Here is a 22,583-nt window from a genome sequence, read left to right on the forward strand (position 1 = left end):
TTTTATGACCTTGTTATTGGCCTTGTTAATTGCGTTGCTACTTTTAATGATTTATGAATGTGTATTCACAGATTCTTTTGCTTCTCTACCTCATTTAGACTTTGTTTCAAAGAAGTATGCAGCCTCCTTATTCCTCTTACAAAAATGCACCGCCTGACATTTATCTATATTGAAATTCATTAGCCATTTACACGCCCATTCTGCAAGTTTATTAATGTCTTGTTATATTTTGTCACAGTCTGTATTAACTATACCCCTCAATTTGGTGTCATCCGCAAATTGCAATTCTGATTCCCGAGTCCAAATTGTTTATGTAAAAATTAAAGACAGATGCAACCAAGCAGAGTGGATAGATGGTATTACAGTTAGTGTTCAATACAAATGTCTTTTCAGGGTTTGGTCCTGTGAGCCTACACCCTTAGTAATCATAGAATCGCACAGCACAGAAGGAGGCAGTTTGAACCATCGAGTCTGAGCCGGTTCTTTCGAAGAGCAATCCAGTTAGTCCCACTCCCCCACTCTTTCCCGTGTCCCTGCAATTTTTTCTCCTTCAAATATTTATCCAATTCACTTTTGAAGGCAACTATTGAATCAGTATCCATCACCCTATCAGGCAATGCATTCCAAATCCTAATCAATCATTGCATAAAAATGTTTTTCGTCATGTCACCTTTGGTTCTTTTGGCAATCACCGTAAATCTATCGTTATCGACCCTTCAGCCATTGGAAACAGTTCCTCAGTATTTACTCTGTCTCGACTCTTCATGATTTTAAACACCTCTATCAAATCTCCTCAGGCTTCTCTGCTCCAAGGAGAACAATATTATGACTGATAAAGTTAATACGAATGTAAGGAGCTTATTAAAGAGTCAGCTGTGGTTGAAAACAGCTTCTCAAAGGCCTATATCAAAAAGCAGTTGCAGTTCTACTCAGTGAGGTACATGTAAAATAAATTTGTGCTGTTATCTCACATTGAGCGTGAATAAATCTTTAAGGAGGACCAAGATCAGCACAGTTATTAGTTACCTTCGCAAAATAATAAGTGATGGTTTTCATAGGATCATAAAATGGTTATAGCACAGGAGGCCATTCGGCCCATCGAACCCGTGCTGGTATTGAAAAACCAGGAAGCGGGCCTGTGGAAAGAGGCCTGTGGCAGCCAAACGAAAGCCAAGCCAGAGCATCCTGTGCTACATCACCAAGCCTGAGTTTTGGTGAGGAAATCAGACCGGAACATATAAAATCACTCTGATTGCGTGCAATAAGGCTGCGAAGGGATTTGAAAATAAGGATGTGGATTTAGAAATCAATATATAGGGTAGAGCGAGCCAGTAGAGGTTTGTAGGGATGGAGGTAATGGGTGTGCAGAACTTAGTCCAGAGAAGATGTGGAAGTATGGATTAGTCAGATGGAGTTTGGAGACTGAGAAGTCAGCAAGGAGGGATTTGAGAGATCAATCTTTAAAATGATGAAGGTGTAGATTAGAGTTTCAGCAGTGATAATGGAGAGTGGACGATGTTCTGGAGGTGGAGGAATGAGGTCTTGGTGAAAGAGAGATGAACAAACTTCCATTTATCTAGCGCCTTCCATGACCCCAGGAGGTCCCAACACCCTTCAAGCAAATTAAGTACTTTTGAAGTGTAGTCACTGTTGTAATGTAGGAAATGCAGTAGTTAATTTGTGCACAGCCAGGTCCCATGAACAGCAATGTGATCATGACCAGATAATTTGTTTTAGAGGTTGCTTGAGGGATTAATGTTGGCCAGGGCACCAGGGAGAAGCTTCCCAGCTCTTTTCCAATTGTGCTACGGGATCTCTTACATCCACGAGAGGGCAGAGGGGGCCTTGGTTTAACATCTCATCCAAACTCTGACAGGGCAGCACTCCCTCAGCACTGCACTGAAGTGTCAGCCTGGATTATGTGCTCAAGTGCCTGGAATGGGACTTGGACCCACAACCCAAGCAAATGTCAGCACTTAACACCAGGGTCTGATGTCAAGAATTAAATGCAGTGCCAGGGGTCACACACTGGATGTATCAAAGGGCCTGAGTGTGACAATTTGATGACTGGGTATCACATTTGAGTCGTGTATTGCATCAAACTCTATGTCACACTCAAGCTACATGTTGCTTATTCGTCCGTGGCTGTTACTGGAGATGAAAGAGCATTCCTCACTCTTGTCCTGTGTTGGATAAGGCTCAAGATAAGTTAAACTGCATATCTGAGAGCTCCCACCTCTCTTACCTTGCCCTCATTTCTTCACTGGGTGAGCTGCATACCTGAATGCTGAATGGAGATGTTTGTTGAATCAGAGTAAGGAAGTTCCACATCTGTGTTGTTAACTCGGACTGGGCTCCTAGCTGAAAGTTCAAAGGTCCTATTTTCAATTTGTACAATCAAGACCTTTGTCCCAGGCTCAGCTGAACTGACATTCCGTTTACTCTGGTAAACTACCTGAAGAGACCAAATAGTTATTAGGAAGCAGCCATGAATTATTTTGTGTAGTTATCAATTCTAATTTACATATATATTTATTAAAAATCACTGGATTTGGGCACTGGGGTTGAGTCAAGTGCTGGGCATTACATCTGTCTGGAGAAGGAAAGTTAGAACTGAGGATCCACATGAGGCCAGGCCTCTGAATTGGGTATGGGTGCAACGCTTGGGGCTGGGGCTAGGGCCTGGGTTGATGTCTGGCAGGGCTGGCTGTGGAGAAGGTGGTAGGGTTGGGAGCGGGAGAGGTGGGAGGAGGATATGGATTGGAAAAGCTGGGAATAGAACTATTCTGGGAGTAGCCACCATGAAGCAAGCAATTACACTTAGACAGCAGAGGTCTGTAGCATCGACCATCCACAGCACGCTGTATGGCTTCAGTCCAAGCGTCAGAGAGTCCCACTGGATCGTGAGTGACACAATATAGCCAGGTTAGCGGAGCAAAGCCCTGTGGCTGCTTCTAATCTGGAGCAGGTCAGCACCCCTTCCTGAACACAAGAACATAAAAATTAGGAGCATGAGTCGGCCATTCAGCCCCTTGAGCCTGTTCCGGCATTCAATAAGATCATGGCTGATTTTCAAGGACTCGGGGGTACTTGTGTATGAAACACAAAAGGATAGTATGCAGGTATAGCAAGTGATCAGGAAGGCCAATGGTATCTTGACCTTTATTGCAAAGGGGATGGAGTATAAAAGCAGCTACAGCTATGTAAGGTATTGGTGAGGCCACACCTGGAATACTGCGTGCAGTTTTGGTTTCCATATTTACGAACAGATATACTTGCTTTGGAGGCAGTTCAGAGAAGGTTCACTAGGTTGATTCCGGGGATGAGGGGGTTGACTTATGAGAAAAGGTTGAGTAGGTTGGGTGCCGACTCATTAGAATTCAGAAGAATGAGAGGTGATCTTATCGAAACATATAAGATTATGAGGGGGCTTGACAAGGTGAATGCAGAGAGGATGTTTCCACTGATGGGGGAGACTAGAACTAGAGGGCATGATCTTAGAATAAGGGGCTGCCCATTTAAAACTGAGAAGAGGAGAAATTTCTTCTCCCAGAGGGTTGTTAATCTGTGGAATTTGCTGCCTCAGAGAGCTGTTGGAAGCTGGGACATTGAATAAATTTAAGACAGAAATAGACAGTTTCTTAAACAACAAAAGGGATAAGGGGTTATGGGGAGTGGGCGGGGAAATGGAGCTGAGTCCGAGATCAGATCAGCTATGATCTTATTAAACGGTGGAGCAGGTTCGAGGGGCCGTATGGGCTGCTCCTGTTCCTATTTCTTATGTTCTTAACTCCACTTTCGTGCACCATCCCCATATCCCTCGATTCCCTTAATATCCCCAAATCTATCAATCTCTGTTTTGAATATACTCAAAGAATTCGATTCTAATCTTCAATGCCCAGTTTACAGGAAACTTGTCTCCGAGACGGGCGATGTGACCAAATGATTAATAATGACTTCAATCAACCTAAGTCTGCTTCCATTATAAGATCTGTGTCCTGGTTAAAATAGAACTATCAAATTCCCAGCAGTCACCTGTCACCTTTGACAGTTCATATGAAACACTTTCAAACTCTTATGGATAGAAAGTTGTCATGACCGGTAATGCCACCTGGTTAATGCCTTGCCTGATATTCAATCCCATTCATGGGCAGGGTGTACAACAGGCGGCGATACAAGTCATTATAAATATCTTGTATCGCAGTGTTTGCACCAACACTCTGGACTTTTGTATTTGCCCGAGAACCAGTAGTGCAAAGGTTATTGCATCATCATCATCATAGGCAGTCCCTCGAAATCGAGGAAGACTTGCTTCCACTCTAAAAGTGAGTTCTTAGGTGACTGAACAGTGCAATACGGGAATTACAGTCTCTGTCACAGGTGGGACAGACAGTCGTTGAAGGAAAGGGTGGGTGGGACTGGTTTGCTACACGTTCCTTCTGCTGCCTGCGCTTGATTTCTGCATGCTCTCAACGACGAGACTCGAGGTGCTCAGCGCCCTCCCAGATGCTCTTCCTCCAGTTAGGCTGATCTTTGGCCAGGGATTCCCAGGTGGTGGTGGGGATGCCTATTTTATCAAGGAAGCTTTGAGGGTGTCCTTGAAATGTTTCCTCTGCCCACCTGGGGCTCGCTTGCCGTGTAGGAGTTCCAAGTAGAGCGCTTGCTTTGGGAGTCTTGTATCAGGCATGTGAACAATGTGGCCCACCCAATGCAGCTGGTCGAGTGTGGTCAGTGCCTTGATGCTGGGGATGTTGGCCTGATTGAGAGCACTGACGTTGGTGTGTCTGTCCTCCAAGGGGATTTGCAGGATCTTGCGGAGACATCATTGGTGGTATTTCTCCAGCAATTTGAGGGGTCTACTATATATGGTCCACGTCTTTGAGCCATACAGAAGTGTGGGTATCACTATAGCCCTATAGACTATAAGCTTGGTGTCAGATTTGAGGGCCTGATCTTCGAACACGCTCTTCCTCAAGTGGCCAAAGGCTGCACTGGCGCACTGGAGGCGGTGTTGAACCTCGTCGTATATGTCTGCCATTGCTGATAATATGCTCCCGAGGTATAGAAAGTGATCCACGTTGTCCAGAGCTGCGTAGTTCAAAGGTGACTGCAGCGTGCCGAAAGCTCTACATTGTGTTGTTGAGATCGCTCGCATCCTGACCATGGAGAGCGATATGATCTGTAATGCAGGTTGGAAAAAGTGATCCGATTGATGACAATGTTGGTATCTGTGGGATCAAATATGGCCAACAGATAACAGGAATAGCATCAGCCGGGGAATCCTAGCCAATGTCAGGAGACTGCCAGGGGAGATTTGGCCGTTAAATGGTTCCTAACTGTCCAACTCGTTTCCTTTTGGCTGTGCTGCCTCTATGATACATTATTACTTAGTCCTAAAGCCAGGCACCCCACATCTTCCTTCATTCTGCAACTGGGAGGTCTGTGCAAACTGCTGTGTGCAGAAACACTTTTTATACATGGAGATGCTCTCTGATAGAACAGTGGAGATTAGAAACTCACCCCATGGAACACAGCATGTGGCATATGTGGGATCCACATGGCACAGGAATTGGATCAATTTGTAATCTGGTGGAGCAGATCACCCACCCATTGTAGAACCCGCCTGATTTCTTTAAATGGAATGGAAATTGGTCGGATTCTATAATGAAAGAGGAACCTATTCCAGCAGATTACTTCCCATGTGATGAGGGTGAAAACTCACCCTATTGTTCCTCAACAATAATCATTTCTGAACACTCAAGGGTGCTGGGCATTGCCCCTCCATAAAATAACAAGAGAAATCTTAAAAACATCAACAAGGACAACAGGATTAACATAAATACAAAAGCAAAATACTGCGGATGCTGGAATCTGAAATAAAAACAGAAAATGCTGGAAATCTCAGCGGGTCTGTGGAGAGAGAAACAGAGTTAACGTTTCTGGTCTGTGACCCTTCGTCAGAACTGGCGAGTGTTTGAAATGAACAGATTCTTAAGGAAGTGCTGGGGCCCTGAAAGGGGGAGGGGGGGCTGGAAAGAACAAGAGGGAAGGTCTGTGATAGGGTGGAAGGTAGAAGAGATTTGAGAGACAAAGGGGATGATGGGAATGAGATGGTAATAGGATTAACATAAATATCTACAAAAACACCAAATACAGCATCAGCATTAATAACGATTATTAATAACATCAACGTGAACACTAACATCACACATACCATAAGCAACCATGTTCATCAATATCAACATCAGGAACACCACTATCAACAAAAACACTGTCAGCACCGAGAACAGCGGCATCATCAACAAGACTGCCTTCAAGACCACCAACATTAACAAGATCGCCATCCTCAACAAGAGCAGCATCAACAATAACATTAACAAAATCATCATCATCTTGAACACAACTACCACTATCAACAAGAACAACACAAAGAATAGAACCACTGGCCTCAACACAGAGATTCCTCAGAGTGCTTTACAGGGCAGAGAGAGAGAAACACTGAACAGGGTACAGGAGGGAGAAAAGGGATAGAAACATAGAAAATAGGTGCAAGAGTAGGCCATTCGGCCCTTCGAGCCTGCACCACCATTCGATAAGATCATGGCTGATCATTCCCTCAGTACCCCTTTCATGCTTTCTCTCCATACCCCTTGATCCCCTTAGCCGCAAGGGCCATATCTAACTCTCTCTTGAATATATCCAATGAACTGGAATCAACAACTCTCTGCGGTAGGGAATTCCACAGGTTAACAATTCTCTGAGTGAAGAAGTTTCTCCTCATCTCAGTCCTAAATGGCCTACCCCTTATCCTAAGACTGTGTGCCCTGGTTCTGGACTTCCCCAACATCGGGAACAATCTACTCGCATCTAACCTGTCCCGTCACGTCAGAATCTTGTATGTTTCTATGAGATCCCCTCTCATTCTTCTAAACTCCAATGTATAAAGGCCCAGTTGATCCAGTCTCTCCTCATATGTCAGTCCAGCCATCCCGTGAATCAGTCTGGTGAACCTTCGCTGCACTCCCTCAATAGCAAGAACGTCCTTCCTCAGATTAGGAGACCAAAACTGAACACAATATTCCAGGTGAGGCCTCACCAAGCCCCTGTACAACTGCAGTAAGGCCTCCCTGTTCCTATACTCAAATCTGCTAGCTATGAAGGCCAATATACCATTTGCCTTCTTTACCGCCTTCTGTACCTGTATGCCAACTTTCAATGACTGATGAACCATGACACCCAGGTCTCGTTGCACCTCTCCTTTTCCTAATCTGCCACCATTCAGATAATATTCTGTCTTTGCGTTTTTGCCCCCAAAGTGGATAACCTCATATTTATCCACATTATACTGCATCTGCCATGCATTTGCCCACTCACCTAACCTGTCTAATTCACCCTGCAGCCTCTTAGCGTTCCCCTCACAGCTCACACCGCCACCCAGTTTAGTGACATCTGCAAACTTGGAGATATTACATTCAATTCCTTTATCCAAATCATTGATGAATATTGTAAAGAGCTGGTGTCCCAGCACTGAGCCCTGCGGCACTCCACTAGTCACTGCCTGCCATTCTGAAAAAGACCCGTTTATCCGGACTCTCTGCTTCCTGTCTGCCAACCAGTTCTCTATCCACGTCAGTATATTACCCCCAATACCATGTGCTTTGATTTTGCACACCAATCTCTTGTGTGGGACCTTGTCAAAAGCCTTTTGAAAGTCCAAATACACCACATCCACTGGTTCTCCCTTGTCCACTCTACTAGTTACATCCTCAAAAAATTCCAGAAGCTTTATCAAGCATGATTTCCCCTTCATAATTCCATGCTGACTTAGACCGATCCTGTCACTGCTTTCCAAATCCACTGCTATTTCATCCTTAATAATTGATTCCAACATTTTCCCCAGCACTAATGTCAGGCTAACCGGTCTATAATTACCCGCTTTCTCTCTCCCTTCCTTTTTAAAAAGTGGTGTTACATTAGCTACCCTCCAGTCCAGAGGAACTGATCCCGAGTCGATAGACTGTTGGACAATGGTCACCAATGCATCCACTATTTCTAAGGCCACTTCCTTAATTACTCTGGGATGCAGACTATCAGGCTCCGGGGATTTATCGGCCTTCAATCCCATCAATTTCCCGAATACAATTTCCCACCTAATAAGGATACCTTCAGTTCCTCCTTCTCACTAGATCCTCAGTCCCCTAGCACTTCCAGAAGGTTATTTGTGTCTTCCTTCGTGAAGACAGAACCAAAGTATTTGTTCCCCATTATAAATTCACCTGAATCCGACTGCAAGGGACCTACGTTTGTCATCACTAATCTTTTTCCCTTCACATATCTATCGAAGCTTTTGCAGTCAGTTTTTATGTTCCCGGCAAACTTCTTCTTGTACTCTATTTTCCCCCTCTTAATAAAACCCTTTGTCCTCCTCTGCTGAATTCTCAATTTATCCCAGTCCTCAGGTCTGCTGCTTTTTCTGGCCAATTTATATGCCTCTTCCTTGGATTTAACACTATCCTTAATTTCCCTTGTTAGCCACGGTTGAGCCACCTTCCCCATTTTATTTTTACTCCAGACAGGGATGTACAATTGCTGAAGTTCATCCATGTGATCTTTAAATGTTTGCCATTGCCTATCCACCGTCAATCCTTTAAGTATCATTTGCCAGTCTATTCTAACCAATTCACACCTCAAACCATTGAAGTTACCTTTCCTCAAGTTCAGGACCCTAGTTTCTGAATTAATTTTGTCACTCTCCATCTTAATAAAGAATTCTACCATATTATGGTCACTTCCCCAAGGGGTCTCACACAAGGTTGCTAATTAGTCCTTTCTCATTACACATCACCTAATCTAGGATGGCCAGCTCCCTGGTTGGTTCCTCGACATATTGGTCTAGCAAACCATTCCTAATACACTCCAGGAAATCCTCCTCTACCGCATTGCTACCAGTTTGGTTAGCCCAATCAATATGTAGATTAAAGTCACCCATGATAACTGCTGTGCCTTTATTGCATGCATCCCTAATTTCTTGTTTGATGCTGTCCCCAACCTTACTACTACTGTTTGGTGGTCTGTACACAACTCCCACTAGCGTTTTCTACCCCTTGGTATTCCGCAGCTCCACCCATACCGATTCCACATCATCCAAGCTAATGTCCTTTTTTACTATTGCATTAATTTCTTCTTTAACCAGCAATGCCACCCCGCCTCCTTTTCCTTTCCGTCTATCCTTCCTAATTGTTGAATACCCCTGGATGTTAAGTTCCTAGCCTTGGTCACCCTGGAGCCATGTCTCCGTGATGCCAATTACATCATACCCGTTAACTGCTATCTGCGCAGTTAATTCGTCCACCTTATTCCGAATACTCCTCGCATTGAGGCACAGAGCCTTCAGGCTTGTCTTTCTACCACACTTTGCTCCTTTACAATTTTGCTGCAATGTGGCCCTTTTTGCTTTTTGCCTTGGGTTTCTCTGACATCCACTTTTACTTTTCTTATTTCTATCTTTTGCTTCTGCCCCCATTCTACTTCCCTCTGTCTCCCTGCATAGGTTTCCATCCCCCTGCCATATTAGTTTAACTCCTCCCCAACAGTACTAGGAAACACTCCCCCTAGAACATTGGTTCCGGTCCTTGCCAGGTGCAGACCGTCCGGTTTGTATTGGTCCCACCTCCCCCGGAACCGGTTCCAATGTCACAGGAATTTGAATCCCTCCCTGCTGCACCACTCCTCAAGCCTCGTATTTATCTGAGCTATCCAGCAATTCCTACTCTGACTAGCACATGGCACTGGTTATAATCCTAAAATTACTACTTTTGAGGTCCTACTTTTTAATTTAGCTCCTAGTTCCCTAAATTCGTCTTGTAGGACCTCATCCCTTTTTTTTTTAACCTATGTCGTTGGTACCTATATGTACCATGACAACTGGCTGTTCACCCTCCCTTTTCAGAATGCCCTGCACCCGCTCCGAGACATCCTTGACCCTTGCACCAGGAGGCAACATATCATCCTGGAATCTCGGTTGCGGCCGCAGAAATGTTTATCTATTCCCTTTACAATTGAATCCCCTATCACTATAGTTCTCCCACTCTTTTTCCTGCCCTCCAGTGCAGCAGAGCCACCCACGGTACCATGAACTTGACTGCTGCTGCCCTCCCCTGATGAGTCATCCCCCCCAACAGTACACCGCAGGGGACCCCTGCATTACCTTCCTTGCACTGCTCTTCCTGTTGGTCATCCATTCCCTATCTGGCTATGTATCCTTTTCCTACGGTGAGACCAACTCACTAAACGTGCTATTCACATCATTCTCAGCATCATGCATGCTCCAGAGTGAATCCACCCGCAGCTCCAGCACCGCAATGCGGTCCGTCAGGAGCTGCAGCCGGACACACTTCCCGCACACGTGTTCGTCAGGGACACTGGAAGCGTCCCTGACTTCCCACATAGTACAGGAGGAGCATAACATAACACGTATCTGAGCTCTCCTGCCATGATTTAACCCCTAGATAAACTTAATTTGGCAACAAGGCTAAAAGGTTACTTACTGATAAAGAAAAGAAAAAGAAAAACTACTTACCAATCACCAACCAATCACTTACCCCCTTGGCTGTGACGTCACCTTTTGATTTCTTTCTACTTCTTTTTTGCCTTCTCTCCCTGCTGCAGCTGCACCAGCTGGGCCTCTTGTAGGCCTCACCGACGTCCCCGGACTCCCTGCTACTCGCACTCCCGCCTCTCTGACGCTGGCCTCTTGTAGGCCTCACCGATGTCCCCGAACTCCCTGCTGCTCGCACTCCCGCCTCTCCGATGCGCTGGGTCTCTTGTAGGCCTCACCGATGTCCCCGGACTCCCTGCTGCTCGCATAATGTAATAATTTGGGGGTGGGGGGGAAGATGCAATAATTCTTTCGGAGGCTTTTGAATGCAGGGAGGGAGGTAGCTTGACAAAGAGGTAATTATACCTTTTTGCAAGGTTGGCCACAGTTAAAGTGGTGTGTGTAGTTTTGGGCAGCCAATTAAAGAAAGGAAATTAACGCTACAAGCCAGTGTACAAGATGATACCAGAGATTCAAAAACGATAGTTTTGAGGATAGCCGTGAGATCCTGGGATTATTACCACTGGAGCAGAGGTGGTTAAAAGGGATTTAAAATTAGGAATCGATTTTACAGAATTTATTCTGCTTGGAGTCAGTGATGAAGGGATCAATTTAAAACTGTCTCTAAGATGGTGAGGAAAGAGGCTGGAAAACATTTCTTCACAGGAATAGTTGAGGCAGAGACCACTGCATTTTTTAATGGGACAATTGGATAAATATGTAAAGGAGAAGGCGATACAAGGCTATGGGAGAAAGCTGGGCAGTGGAATTGATGGTAAGAAACTGCTGCAAACACAAGGGGCCAAGTAGTCTCCTTCTGTGCTGTAAACCTCAGAGATTCTATGGCCTGCTACTGTTTATTCACCTTTCTCTTCACATGTTTGTTGTGAGGCAGAGGTTCTGGGAAGGATGTTACAGTGGGATGGGATGTAGAAGTTCAAAGAGTGACCATCACTGGAGCCATGGAGAGCGCGGAGAATAAGGAGTAATGCAGTTATCAAAGAAGCCAAGCGTACGTATGTATGGAGGGGGAGGAAAAGATACATGGCTGGAGAAGATCACTCAGATTGGGTGGAAAGTGGTGGATGAGGGATTTGGAAAAGTGGATGAGGATTTTCTAGTAATTCGCTATAGCACAAGGAGTTAATGAAGCTTGGCAAGGACGGGATGATTGGCGTGTGGGATTTTGTGTGGATAAGGATGTGTGCCGCAATCTTCTGAATGTGTTTTTGTTGTATGAAGGGTGGCAGTGGCCTGGATAGAAGAGTGTTAGAAAGATTGAGCCCGGACAAGGTAATGCCTGGATTAAGATTTTGGCTGCAATGGGAAAGATTTGGGGCAGACCCAACTAATGTTATGTGGGTGAAAGAAGAGTTCTGATAACAGAATAGATGTGGGAGAAAGCTCTATTTGGAGTCCAGCAGATTCAGCTGGAAGTGACAGCCAGGGAAGTTACATAGTATTACATAATATTTACGGCATAGAAACAGACCATTCAGCCCAACACAGCTCCATGCCAATGTTTATCCTCCACGTGAACCTCCTCCCACCCTTCTTTATCAAACCTCATTAACATATCCTTCTATTGCTTTCTCCCTCGTCTATTTATCTAGCTTCCCCTTAAATGCATCTATGCTAGTTGCCTCAACCACTCCCTGCGGTAGTGAGTTCCACATTCTAACCACTCTCTGGGTAAAGAAGTTTCTCCTGAATTTCGTATTGGAGATATTAGTGACTATTTAACATTGATGGTCCCTACTTCTGGTCTCCCCTCAAGTGGAAACATCTTCTCTATGTCTACCCTATCAAACCCTTTCATAATCTTGAAGGCCTCTATCAGGTCACTCCTCAGTCTTCTCTTTTCTAGAGGAAAGAGCCCGAGCCTGTTCAATCCTTCCTGGTAGGTATAACTCTCAGTTCTGGTATCAGTCGTCAATCTTTTTTGCACTTTCTCCAGTGCCACTATATCCTTTATTGATAATATGGAAATCTGAACTGTTCACAGTACTCCAAGTGTGGTTCAATCAAGATAAACGTACCTTCTCTGCTTTTCAATTCTACTCATCTAGAAATGAACACCAAATGTTTTGTTTGCCTTTTTTTAATGGCCTTATTAACCTGCGTCGCTACTTTTATTGATTTGTGTATCTGTACCCCCAGATTCCACTGCTCCTCAATCCCATTTAGACACTTATTTCCCAAGGTGTGTGTGGCCTTATACTTATCTATATTTAAGTTCAAGTTCATTTGCCAATTACACATGCATTCTGCAAGTTTATTAGGAGCCGAAATTGTCCCGTTCTATAAAACCCAAGGTGCCTGAAAGTAGCGGCCACGGGTCGGTGAGGCCTGGCCGTGGAGGGGCTGTCATTTTGTATATTGCCCTCCTTCAGTTTTGGCGCAGTGTAGGGGACCATTCCGCCCATTTTCCCCCCACGTCGTGCACGTGCCGACACCTTACCAACCAGGTGCCAGGCTGCTGGCCCGGCCGAAAGCTTCCCTGGTGGCCCAATGTTTGCCACTAAAGTGGCTGCAGAGTTCGCAGCAGCCCGCTAGTGGCGGCTACTCTGATCCGATCGCACATCCGCCCCTCTCCCCACACCAATACCACTCCAACCAGAAACATAAGCCAAAGAGCTGAAAATCGGCAGATTGTCTGCCCCATGCGGGTGGACGGAACACTTGTGAAGCAGTAGGTGCGACCCGTTTCGGGCAGAGGGAAATTTCGGCCCCTTAATGTCTTCCTGTATTTTGTCACAATCCTCCTCTGTATTAATAACTACATCCCTCAGGAGGTTGATGGTAAATAATTAGGTACTGTCATGTTCAATATTCTGTTGATGATCGATATGCAGGTGTGCTTACTTTTCAGAACTGAGCATTGGACGGGGAAATGACCAACTTTCAGAATAAATTGATCCTGTCCTCAGCAAAGGAAATGGCAACTACTGCAGAACAAAGTCATCTGGGTCAACAGAGTTGCAGATTCATTCCTTCATTCCCATGCCCTAAGCATCTCCCATCTGTTTTTTGAATTACTAGATGGAAATATCCAACGTGCAAGGGGTAATTTTATAAGGCTCTGCTGTCAGTTGGTCCCTTGCCCTGCAGCAGTGTGCTTGCTACCCACATATGGCCTAATTGCTAATATCTGGATGACTGTGATAAAAGGTGTGCCGCTGATATCTGCTCCCCTGATGCTCCTGAAGGGGGGGGGAGGGGAGAGGAGGGGAGGGAGAGGGATGGAGGGAGAGGGATGGAGGGAGAGGGAGGGGAAGGTGAGGAAGGGGGAGAGGGAGGGGGAGAGGGAGGGGGAGGGGGAGGGAGGGAGTCTCTCGGTCTTCCTGTTGGTGGTGTCCGCTAAGACCAGCATCCTGTGGGACTGATAGTCCGCTTGTAAATGGATTGTGCTGCATCACCGGTCACATCCATTGTAGGCATAGATCGGAGCAAGGATCATTTGCCCACCACTTCAGTCCATTTGGGTAGTTCAAGATTTATACAATTGGAACACAAAAAAGGCAGCTAAACCATCCTATAAACAGTACTTACATTGAAACGGTTTGACTCACAATCTTGGGCTAAAAGATAGGCACAAGTTCCATTGAGGTCATAGAAGAGCCCATCAAAGGTCACGTAGTGCAACTCTCCGAACACAGTGCAGGAAGCGCCCTCTGCAGGAAGACAGCGATACAGTGAGTAATTCAAAAACATCTTTATAAGGAGAAAGAATTTACATTTATGCCTGCCACTTGATCACTATCCTCGGGGCACAACAGAGCATTTCATTTCACTGACCAGTTACTTTGTTTGTAGTGTTGTTTGAGGACACTGGAGCTATAGAATTTCTTTACATCCAAAGGACTTGGTATCAATTTAGCATCTCATCTAAAAGACGGCACTTCTGACAGTGCAGCACTCCCACAGTACTGCACTGAAATGTCAGTCTTGATTACGTGCTCAAGTCCTGGAATGGGACTTCAACCCACAACCTTCTGACTCAGCTGCAATGACTACCACTCTTCTCTGGCAATGCCTTTCACTGAGGAAGATACTGGAGCAGGTGATAGCTTTTTCCCTTGCTCTCAGTGGCTCCACAAAAAGACAACTGCTTCCACCCAGAGGACAATGACATACCTTGAAGGTGCGACCAGGGTCACAAATATTAGGCCGGAACAGATGTCAGAGTTTGCCTTACCAAGCACCTGACACATGCACATTAACAAAATCGGGCCATTCACCAACAGAATTATCCCAGTGCCCCAACAGAAGCAGACAGAACACAAACAGAATCCCATCAGAATTAATCCACAACTTCAACAAAATCAGAACAGCACACCAAAGGATTTAGATCATCACCTCATCAGAAGCAGACCAGTACCCCAAGAGAATCAGGTCAGCTCCCCAACAGATCTAGTCCAGCACCTTACTGAACCACTCGAACACCCTAATAACCAGAGCAGCAACCATCAGAAGCAGACCAGCATCCCATCAGAACCAGAGCAGAACTCCGTCAGAAGCAGACCAATACTCCAGCAGTACCCGAGTACAATGAGAGCATTGCCCGTTTAAATGTTGCCTGCTTAAGGCTTCAAATTTGGTAGGATCAGTTCGAAGTATTTTGCGCTGACTTACTTGGCTTGGTGTTTGGTACGCAGCTCATGCAGCACTCTCCATGGGGCTGGGACAAGATGTACTGTGCTGGGCAGGAGATGGGAGTCGAGCAGGGTTTGGATCGACATTTTACAGTTCCATTGTTACAATGACAGAGATCACAGCCATCCAACCACTGGGACTGAGCCTGCCACAAACAGAGCAGAGAGAGAGTGGATCATTGAACAGCAGCACCTACAGTGTAATAAACCCAACAGTGGCTCAGCACCAAGGGACGCTGAAAGACCCAAGGCCCATGGACCTCGGAGATATTGATGATCCTTGGGCCAAACAAATAGGGATTCATACACCCAAGACAGCAGACCAAACAAATAGCTTATATGGCCAGATCAAGGAGACCTTCCAACAGGATGTCTCCCATTATAGCTGGGTGCTGCTTTTAACAGCCTCCCTCAGAACTGTTTACTTATATTGGTTGTATATATTTCTCCTCTAATTTTCTTTTTGAACATTTTCCCTTCTATGGAAGACATTGACTCAGGTTAGGGTACGGATCCACAGGTGCCATGCATCAGCTACTCTTCATCTAACACATCCTGAACCTGACCTGGGAGTGCTTGACGGGCAGTTTAGAGGGAGCTTGTGGGCTGAATTTTCGGTTTTCAGCGAAAATGTTACTTTTACACCAAAATTACTGTTGTTGCTGCGCTACCGTTTTAAGGCCGAACTTTTGCCTTTACTTCACATCTGTTATGTATTGATGCTTGAGGTCACTAGACACCAGGAGGCACCACTGTCAGAGGTCATCGGGTTGTACGCGTGTGTGCGCGGGCCCTGGTATATAAGAGCGAGTACCATGTCATGTGAGCACTTTGGGCGCGAATAAAGTTGAACCAGGTTTGCACCTGAGTGAGTTTATAGTAACAAGTCTTTCGAGTCATTATATACATTACATTTGGCGACGAGGTAACTCAAGAACCTTCGCATGCACAATGGGCACCATTGGAATTCTGGAGAGATTTGTGGATGGCGAGGATTGGGTGGATTTTACTGACCGCTTGGATCAGTATTTTGTGGCCAACAAAATGGAGGAAGCTGGTGACGCAATTAGGCGCAGGGCGGTTCTCCTCACCATTCGTGGTCCAAATATTTATGGCCTCAAAGAATCTTCTCTCGCCTGCACGTCCAACGGACAAAATGTATGGGGATTTGTGCGCTCTGGTGCGTGAACATCTCAAGCCAAAAGAGGGGATCATCATCTCACGCTATCGCTTCTACACACATGTTCGTGCTGAGGGCCAGGATGTGTCGGGATTCATCGCCGACCTAAGAAGTCTGGCTGAGCCGCGTAAGTTCGGAAACGCGTTGGAAGACATGGCTGCGACATTTCTTCATGATAGGCATCAACCATGATGTGATCCTTCGGAAATTATCGGCTGCAGAAACATTGGATTTGAGCAAGGCCATCGCGAGTGACCAGGCATGCATGGCGACTGATGATAATTTAAGGCAGCTATCATCGAAGAGTCGGAGCTCCATAGGAAGAATTGTAAACAAGATTGTGTCGTCGTCTGACAGAGCTGCTTATGGCAGGGCCTACTCAACTGCTTATGTGAAACCTGTAGCTGCTCAAAGTCCGCCAACTGGTACGAATCCGATTTCACCTGTTGGCGTGGTGGGGGCAATCATCGGCCTCATCAGTGTCGGTTTAAACAGTACATCTGTAAAGACTGTTCGAAAGTGGGGCATCTTCAGCGAATGTGCCCACAACTGAGCAAGCGTGCTGCTGCTCATCACATTGATGATGACGACCAGTCCAGTGCTGGCCCAGATATGCAACTCAAGATACCCGAGGAAGTGTACGGCCTGTATTCATTCCTGACAAAGAGCCAACCAATAATGGTTAATGTAAAGCTGAACGGTGTGCCTGTATCAATGGAGCTGGACACGGGTGTGAGTCAGTCGATAATGAGCCAAAGGACATTCGACAAGCTGTGAGACACTGAGGCTGTGAAGCCTAAGCTGAGTCCAGCCAATGCCACGTTGCATACTTAAACTAAGGAATTCATACTGGTGATTGGCAGTGCAGTAGTCAAGGTGTCATATGATGGTGTGGTTCACGATTTACCATTATAGATCATCCCAGGCAATGGTCCAATGCTGTTCAGCAGGAATTGGCTCGAGAAAATCAAGTGGAACTGGAATGATATCAAAGCGTTGTCCTTGGTGGATGACACTTCGTGTGCTCAAGTGCTGAAGAAGTTTCCTTATTTGTTTGAACCAGGCATTGGCAATTTTACTGGAGCCAAGGTGCAGATTCACTTGGAGTTGATGCAAGACCTGTCTACCATAAAGCTTGGTCTGTTCCGTACATGATGAGGGAGAAGGTCGAAATTGAGCTTGACGGACTCCAACGTGAAAGGGTCATATCACCGGTCGAATTTAACAAATGGGCCAGTCCTATCGTTCCTGTGTTAAAGAGTGATGGCACTGTCAGGATCTGTGGGGACTACAAGGTTACGATTAACCGATTTTCGAAACAGGATCAGTTTCCGCTACCGAAGGCTGATGACCTGTTCGCCATGCTAGCTGGTGGCAAGTCGTTCACTAAACTGGATCTGATGTCGGCCTATATGACACAGAACTTGTTGACACTTCAAAGAAACTTAGCTGCATCAACACCCATAAAGGACTGTTTGTCTACAACAGGTGTCCTTTTGAAATCCGTTCGGCTGCAGCCATATTTCAGAGGAACATGGAGAGTCAACTGAAGTCCGTTCCAAGAACCGTCGTGTCTCAAGATGGCATTCTGGTCACAGGTCGCGACACTACTGAACATCTGAACAATCGTGAAGAAGTCCTACATTGTCTGGACAAAGTGGGACTCAGGCTGAAACGTTTGAAGTGTGACTTCATGGCACCGGAAGTTGAATTCCTGGGGAGGAAGATTGTTGCTGATGGCATCAGGCCTACTGAATCGAAAACCAAGGCCATCAAAAATGCACCCAGACCTCAGAATGTGACGGAGCTGCGTTCATTCCTTGGGCTACTGAACTACTTTGGTAATTTCTTACCCAGATTGAGCATTTTATTAGAGCCACTACACATGCTGCTCAGAAAAGGTGACAACTGGGTCTGGGGTGTATCTCATGATAGAGCTTTTGAGAAAGCCAAGCATCTGCTCTGTTCGAACAAGCTGTTTGTTCACTTTGATCCGTATAAGTGTCTTGTATTGGCCTGTGATGCTTCATCATATGGGGTTGGCTGTGTACTCCAACAAGCAAATGAGTCGGGTAAGCTACAACCTGTTGCATTTGCTTCAAAAAGTTTGAAGGCGGAAAGAGCTTACAGCATTGGCAGAAAAAGCTTTGGCCTGTGTGTATGGGGTCAAAAAGATGTATCAGTACCTGTTTGGTCTTCGTTTTGAACTCGAAACGGATCACAAGCCACTCACTTCATTGTTTTCGGAAAACAAAGGTATTAATACCAATGCATCGTCCCGTATCCAGAGGCGGGCGTTGACATTGTCTGCTTATGATTATGTTATTCGTCATAGACCTGGCACTGAGTCGTCTGCCGTTGCCCACACCTGATATGGAGACACCTCAACCTGCAGATCTACTGTTAGTAATGGATGCTTTTGAGGGTGAAGAAACTCCTGTCACTGCTCAACAAGTGAGGATCTGGACCAGCCATGATCCTATTTTATCGGTTGTGAAACGTTGTGTCCTCAGTGATGACTGGTCTGCATTGCCTATGGAAATGTGTGATGAGACCAAACCTTACTACTGTCGCAAAGATGAACTATCCATTCAGTCCAATTGTCCACGGTGGGGCAATCGTGTTGTTATGCCTATGAAAGGCAGAAAAAAATGTATACGTGAACTACATAGCACTCATCCTGGTATCATCATGATGAAAGCCATTGCCAGGGTTCATGTTTGGTGACCTGGAATTGACTCTGATCTGGAATCATGTGTGCATCAGTGTAATACTTGCATGCAGCTAAGTAAAGTACCAGCAGAATCTCCGCTGAGTCTTTGGTCATGGCCATCTAATCCATGGTCAAGGATACACATCGATTTTGCAGGCCCTTTCCTGGGAAACATGTTTTTGTTGTGGTGGATGCATATTCAAAGTGGATAGAGTGTATTGTTATGTCATCCAGTATGTCCACAGCTACTATTGAGAGCCTTCGTGTCATGTTTGCTACTCATGGTTTGCCTGACATTGTTATGAGCGATAACAGATCTTGAGTTTCAGGAGTTCATGAACTCAATGGTATTCAGACATGTAAGGTCTGCTCCATTCAAACCTGCGTCTAATGGTCAACCAGAGCATGCGGTTCAAACGATCAAGCAAAGCATGAAACGTGTGACTCAGGGTTCACTGCAGACTGCCTGTCATGCATATTGGTTAGTTACAGGACACGACCCCACACGCTTACCGGGGTCTCCCCTGCTGAACTACTGATGAAGAGAAGTCTCAAGACCAAGCTTTCTCTTGTCCATCCTGATTTGAATGATCATGTTGAAAACAGACGTTAAAATCAGCAATGGTATCATGATCGTGCTGCTGTGTCACGTGACATCTCTGTCAACGATCCAGTTTATGTACTGAACTATGGTCAAGGTCCAAAGTGGATCGCCGGCAGTGTTATGGCCAAGGAGGGTAACAGAGTGTTTATTGTCGTTCTTAAGAATGGGCAAACATGCAGGAAACATGTTGATCAGATAAAACTGCAGCACACGGATGAACCGGAACCAGTTGAGGAAGATGCAGTCAGTGACCAACCAACTGATGTTCATTCATCAGAAGACTGCTGTCATTACTGAATCTGGACTTTCAGTCTCTGATAGGGTCATTACCACTCCCATCAGATCTGTCACTCAGCCTCAGAACGCTCACCCAGAACTGGAGTTGAACTGAGGCGATCAACTCGTGAGCGAAAAGCCACAGACTGTCTTAATTTGTAAAGAGACTGACACTAAGATTTTGAAGGGGGATGTTGTTTTGTATTGATGCTTGGGGTCACTAGACACCAGGGGGCGCCACTGTCGGAGGTCATCGGGCTATACGCGGGTGTGCGCGGGTCCTGGTATACAAGAGCGAGTACCATGTCATGTGCGCACTTTGGGCGCGAATAAAGTTGAACCAGGTTTGCACCTGAGTGAGTTTACAGTTATAAGATTTTCGAGTCATTATATACATTACAACATCGGTAAAGTCGACATTTCACAATGATTCGCTGCGCAAACCGCAAGTTTCGGCAACTTTAGTCAGGGGTCGGTAGCACTGTCAGAGCGGCCTTTGGAGGGGAGGAAAAACAAAAAAAAAATTACAAAAACATTCCCAAAACCCTTAACTACTAAATCGCTGAAAAAGAATAAAAAAATAAAAACATAACTTACCTTTTTTGTGGGTTTTCATACTTACTGCTGCTGCCTGGGCTGCACCGACAGATTTGACCTGCATAACAGATCTTGAGTTTCAGGAGTTCATGAACTCAATGGTATTCAGACATGTAAGGTCTGCTCCATTCAAACCTGCGTCTAATGGTCAACCAGAGCATGCGGTTCAAACGATCAAGCAAAGCATGAAACGTGTGACTCAGGGTTCACTGCAGACTGCCTGTCATGCATATTGGTTAGGCTGCAGCGTACGAATCCTGAGAGAGCTGAAAGTACGACGCAAATTTGCATCGTTGCACGTTGGCACACCTTTCCCCGGCGGTACGTGAAAGCACCGCCGCAAAAAGGTACCCGAGGATCCTGCCGCCCGGTTTTTCGCCGAAGAGGGTCAAATCGTGGCGAAAACCCGGTCGCAAAGTTGCCAGAAATCCAGCTCTTACTCTGCACCTAGCTTGTACTGTAGGTGACTGGGGAGTACTAATTAGGCTGTATAGAGAGGCTTTACTCTGCACTAGGCCTGCACTGTAGGTGACTGGGGTGTAATTAGGACCACCACAGCCGAACCAGAGGAAGCAGCCAGGCAGTTAAAAGGGCACAAAGTAACCTGGGATACTGGTGGGCCTACACAAGAACCTAAGTGGGAGATGGAATTGAGGGAAAGGATGCCAGTACAAGGCCCTCTCCCACCACTGGGGGAAACCCAGGATGATCACTGCCACTTCCCAGGGTCCGCCATCATCTTTCCCTATGGTGACAGATCAGCCATGATCTAACTTAACAGTGGAGCAGGCTCGAGAGGGTGAACGGCCTCCTGCTATGTTCAGGTGACAGGAGGGGATTCTCACCAAGGAGCTGGACGTTGTCCTCATCTGGCCCCCAGTGGGCCTCACTGCCGGCATTTTCTGCCATTCTCTACCCCGACTGTGGTCTAGAATGGCGGCCGTCGTACTGCAATGAACGGTAAACATACCCAACGAGGGAGACAATTTGGGGAAATAATTCTCTCACATCCCTTGGGAAAGGCCAGCTAACCTCACCTCATGTACTTGATCCTGGTGCACACACCGGCGTGAGTCAGCACATACTGGGCAACATTGGCCTTCGGACGTCTCCTGCTGCGTCAAGCTGCACGGCAAAGATTGGCACTGCTCCTTCTGTGACCTGCACAGAATCCTGCCTCTCTGCAAATATAAAACACAACCATAGTTGGAACAAAAATCATTTTTTAAACTCGGCTTATTACAACCTGCAAAGATATCGCAGTCCAGAGGACATAAGAGCATAGCTGCAGTGCCTACTTCCTGCCATTAGATGGGAGTGTAACATTAGAGACTCCACTGTTTTGGTGTCCACTGATTCTCGAGTTCTGATACAGGGTTGTGCCTGAAACATTAGCTGCTCACTCCTCTCCACAAATGCTGACTGCTGCCAGCATTTTTTATTTTTGTTTCAGATTTCCAGCATCTACAGTAGTTTGCTGTTTGTTTGGTGATCCCAGATTCTCAGCTGACTCGTATTATTCACCTCAGTCCATCTGCTGTCGAAACCTTCATTCGCGCATTTATCACCTCCTGACTCAAATTTTCCAATGCTCTTTGGCCTGGCCTCTCATCCTGCACCTTCCACAAACTAATACTCATCCAAAGCTCTGCTGCATGTATCCTATCCCACTCACCCTTCCTTGGTGACCGACATTAGCTCTCAGTCCCCCAAATCCTCACATTTTAAATTATTAAGCTGGCATTTAAATCTCTCCCTGCCTTATCCCTCCATAGCTCTGTAACCTGCCTTACAACCCTCTTCACTCACTCAAAACTCCCTGCTCATCTCACTGGCCTCGTGTATCCCCCATTCCCGTTGGCGGCCATGCCTTCAGCTGCCTCAGCCCCATACTCTGGAATTCATTTCCTAAATCTCTCTATATCCATCCCTTTTAACGTCCTCCTTAAAGGCCACCCCGT

The 22,583-nt window shown here is 45.9% G+C and overlaps 1 protein-coding gene across 9 annotated transcripts in view; it reads right to left on the reverse strand.

Annotated features, from left to right (window-relative positions):
- The window catches only part of LOC139280002 (kielin/chordin-like protein), a 531,474-nt gene that overhangs the window by 29,353 nt on the left and 479,538 nt on the right, over positions 1–22,583 (reverse strand). For 8 of the 9 annotated variants that reach the window (XM_070899412.1, XM_070899417.1, XM_070899413.1 and 5 more), the window contains 4 exons: positions 21,660–21,803; positions 15,233–15,398; positions 14,150–14,271; positions 2,281–2,455 (listed from right to left, as the gene is read on the reverse strand). In XM_070899412.1, the coding sequence (XP_070755513.1) occupies positions 2,281–2,455; positions 14,150–14,271; positions 15,233–15,398; positions 21,660–21,803 (607 nt within the window). Of the gene's footprint in view, positions 1–2,280; positions 2,456–10,676; positions 10,857–14,149; positions 14,272–15,232; positions 15,399–21,659; positions 21,804–22,583 lie in introns of those variants that run through there. The other variant, XM_070899418.1, reaches the window with a different exon arrangement.

This window comes from Pristiophorus japonicus, chromosome 14 (assembly GCF_044704955.1).
Source record: "Pristiophorus japonicus isolate sPriJap1 chromosome 14, sPriJap1.hap1, whole genome shotgun sequence".
Classification (NCBI taxonomy): Eukaryota; Metazoa; Chordata; class Chondrichthyes; family Pristiophoridae; genus Pristiophorus; species Pristiophorus japonicus.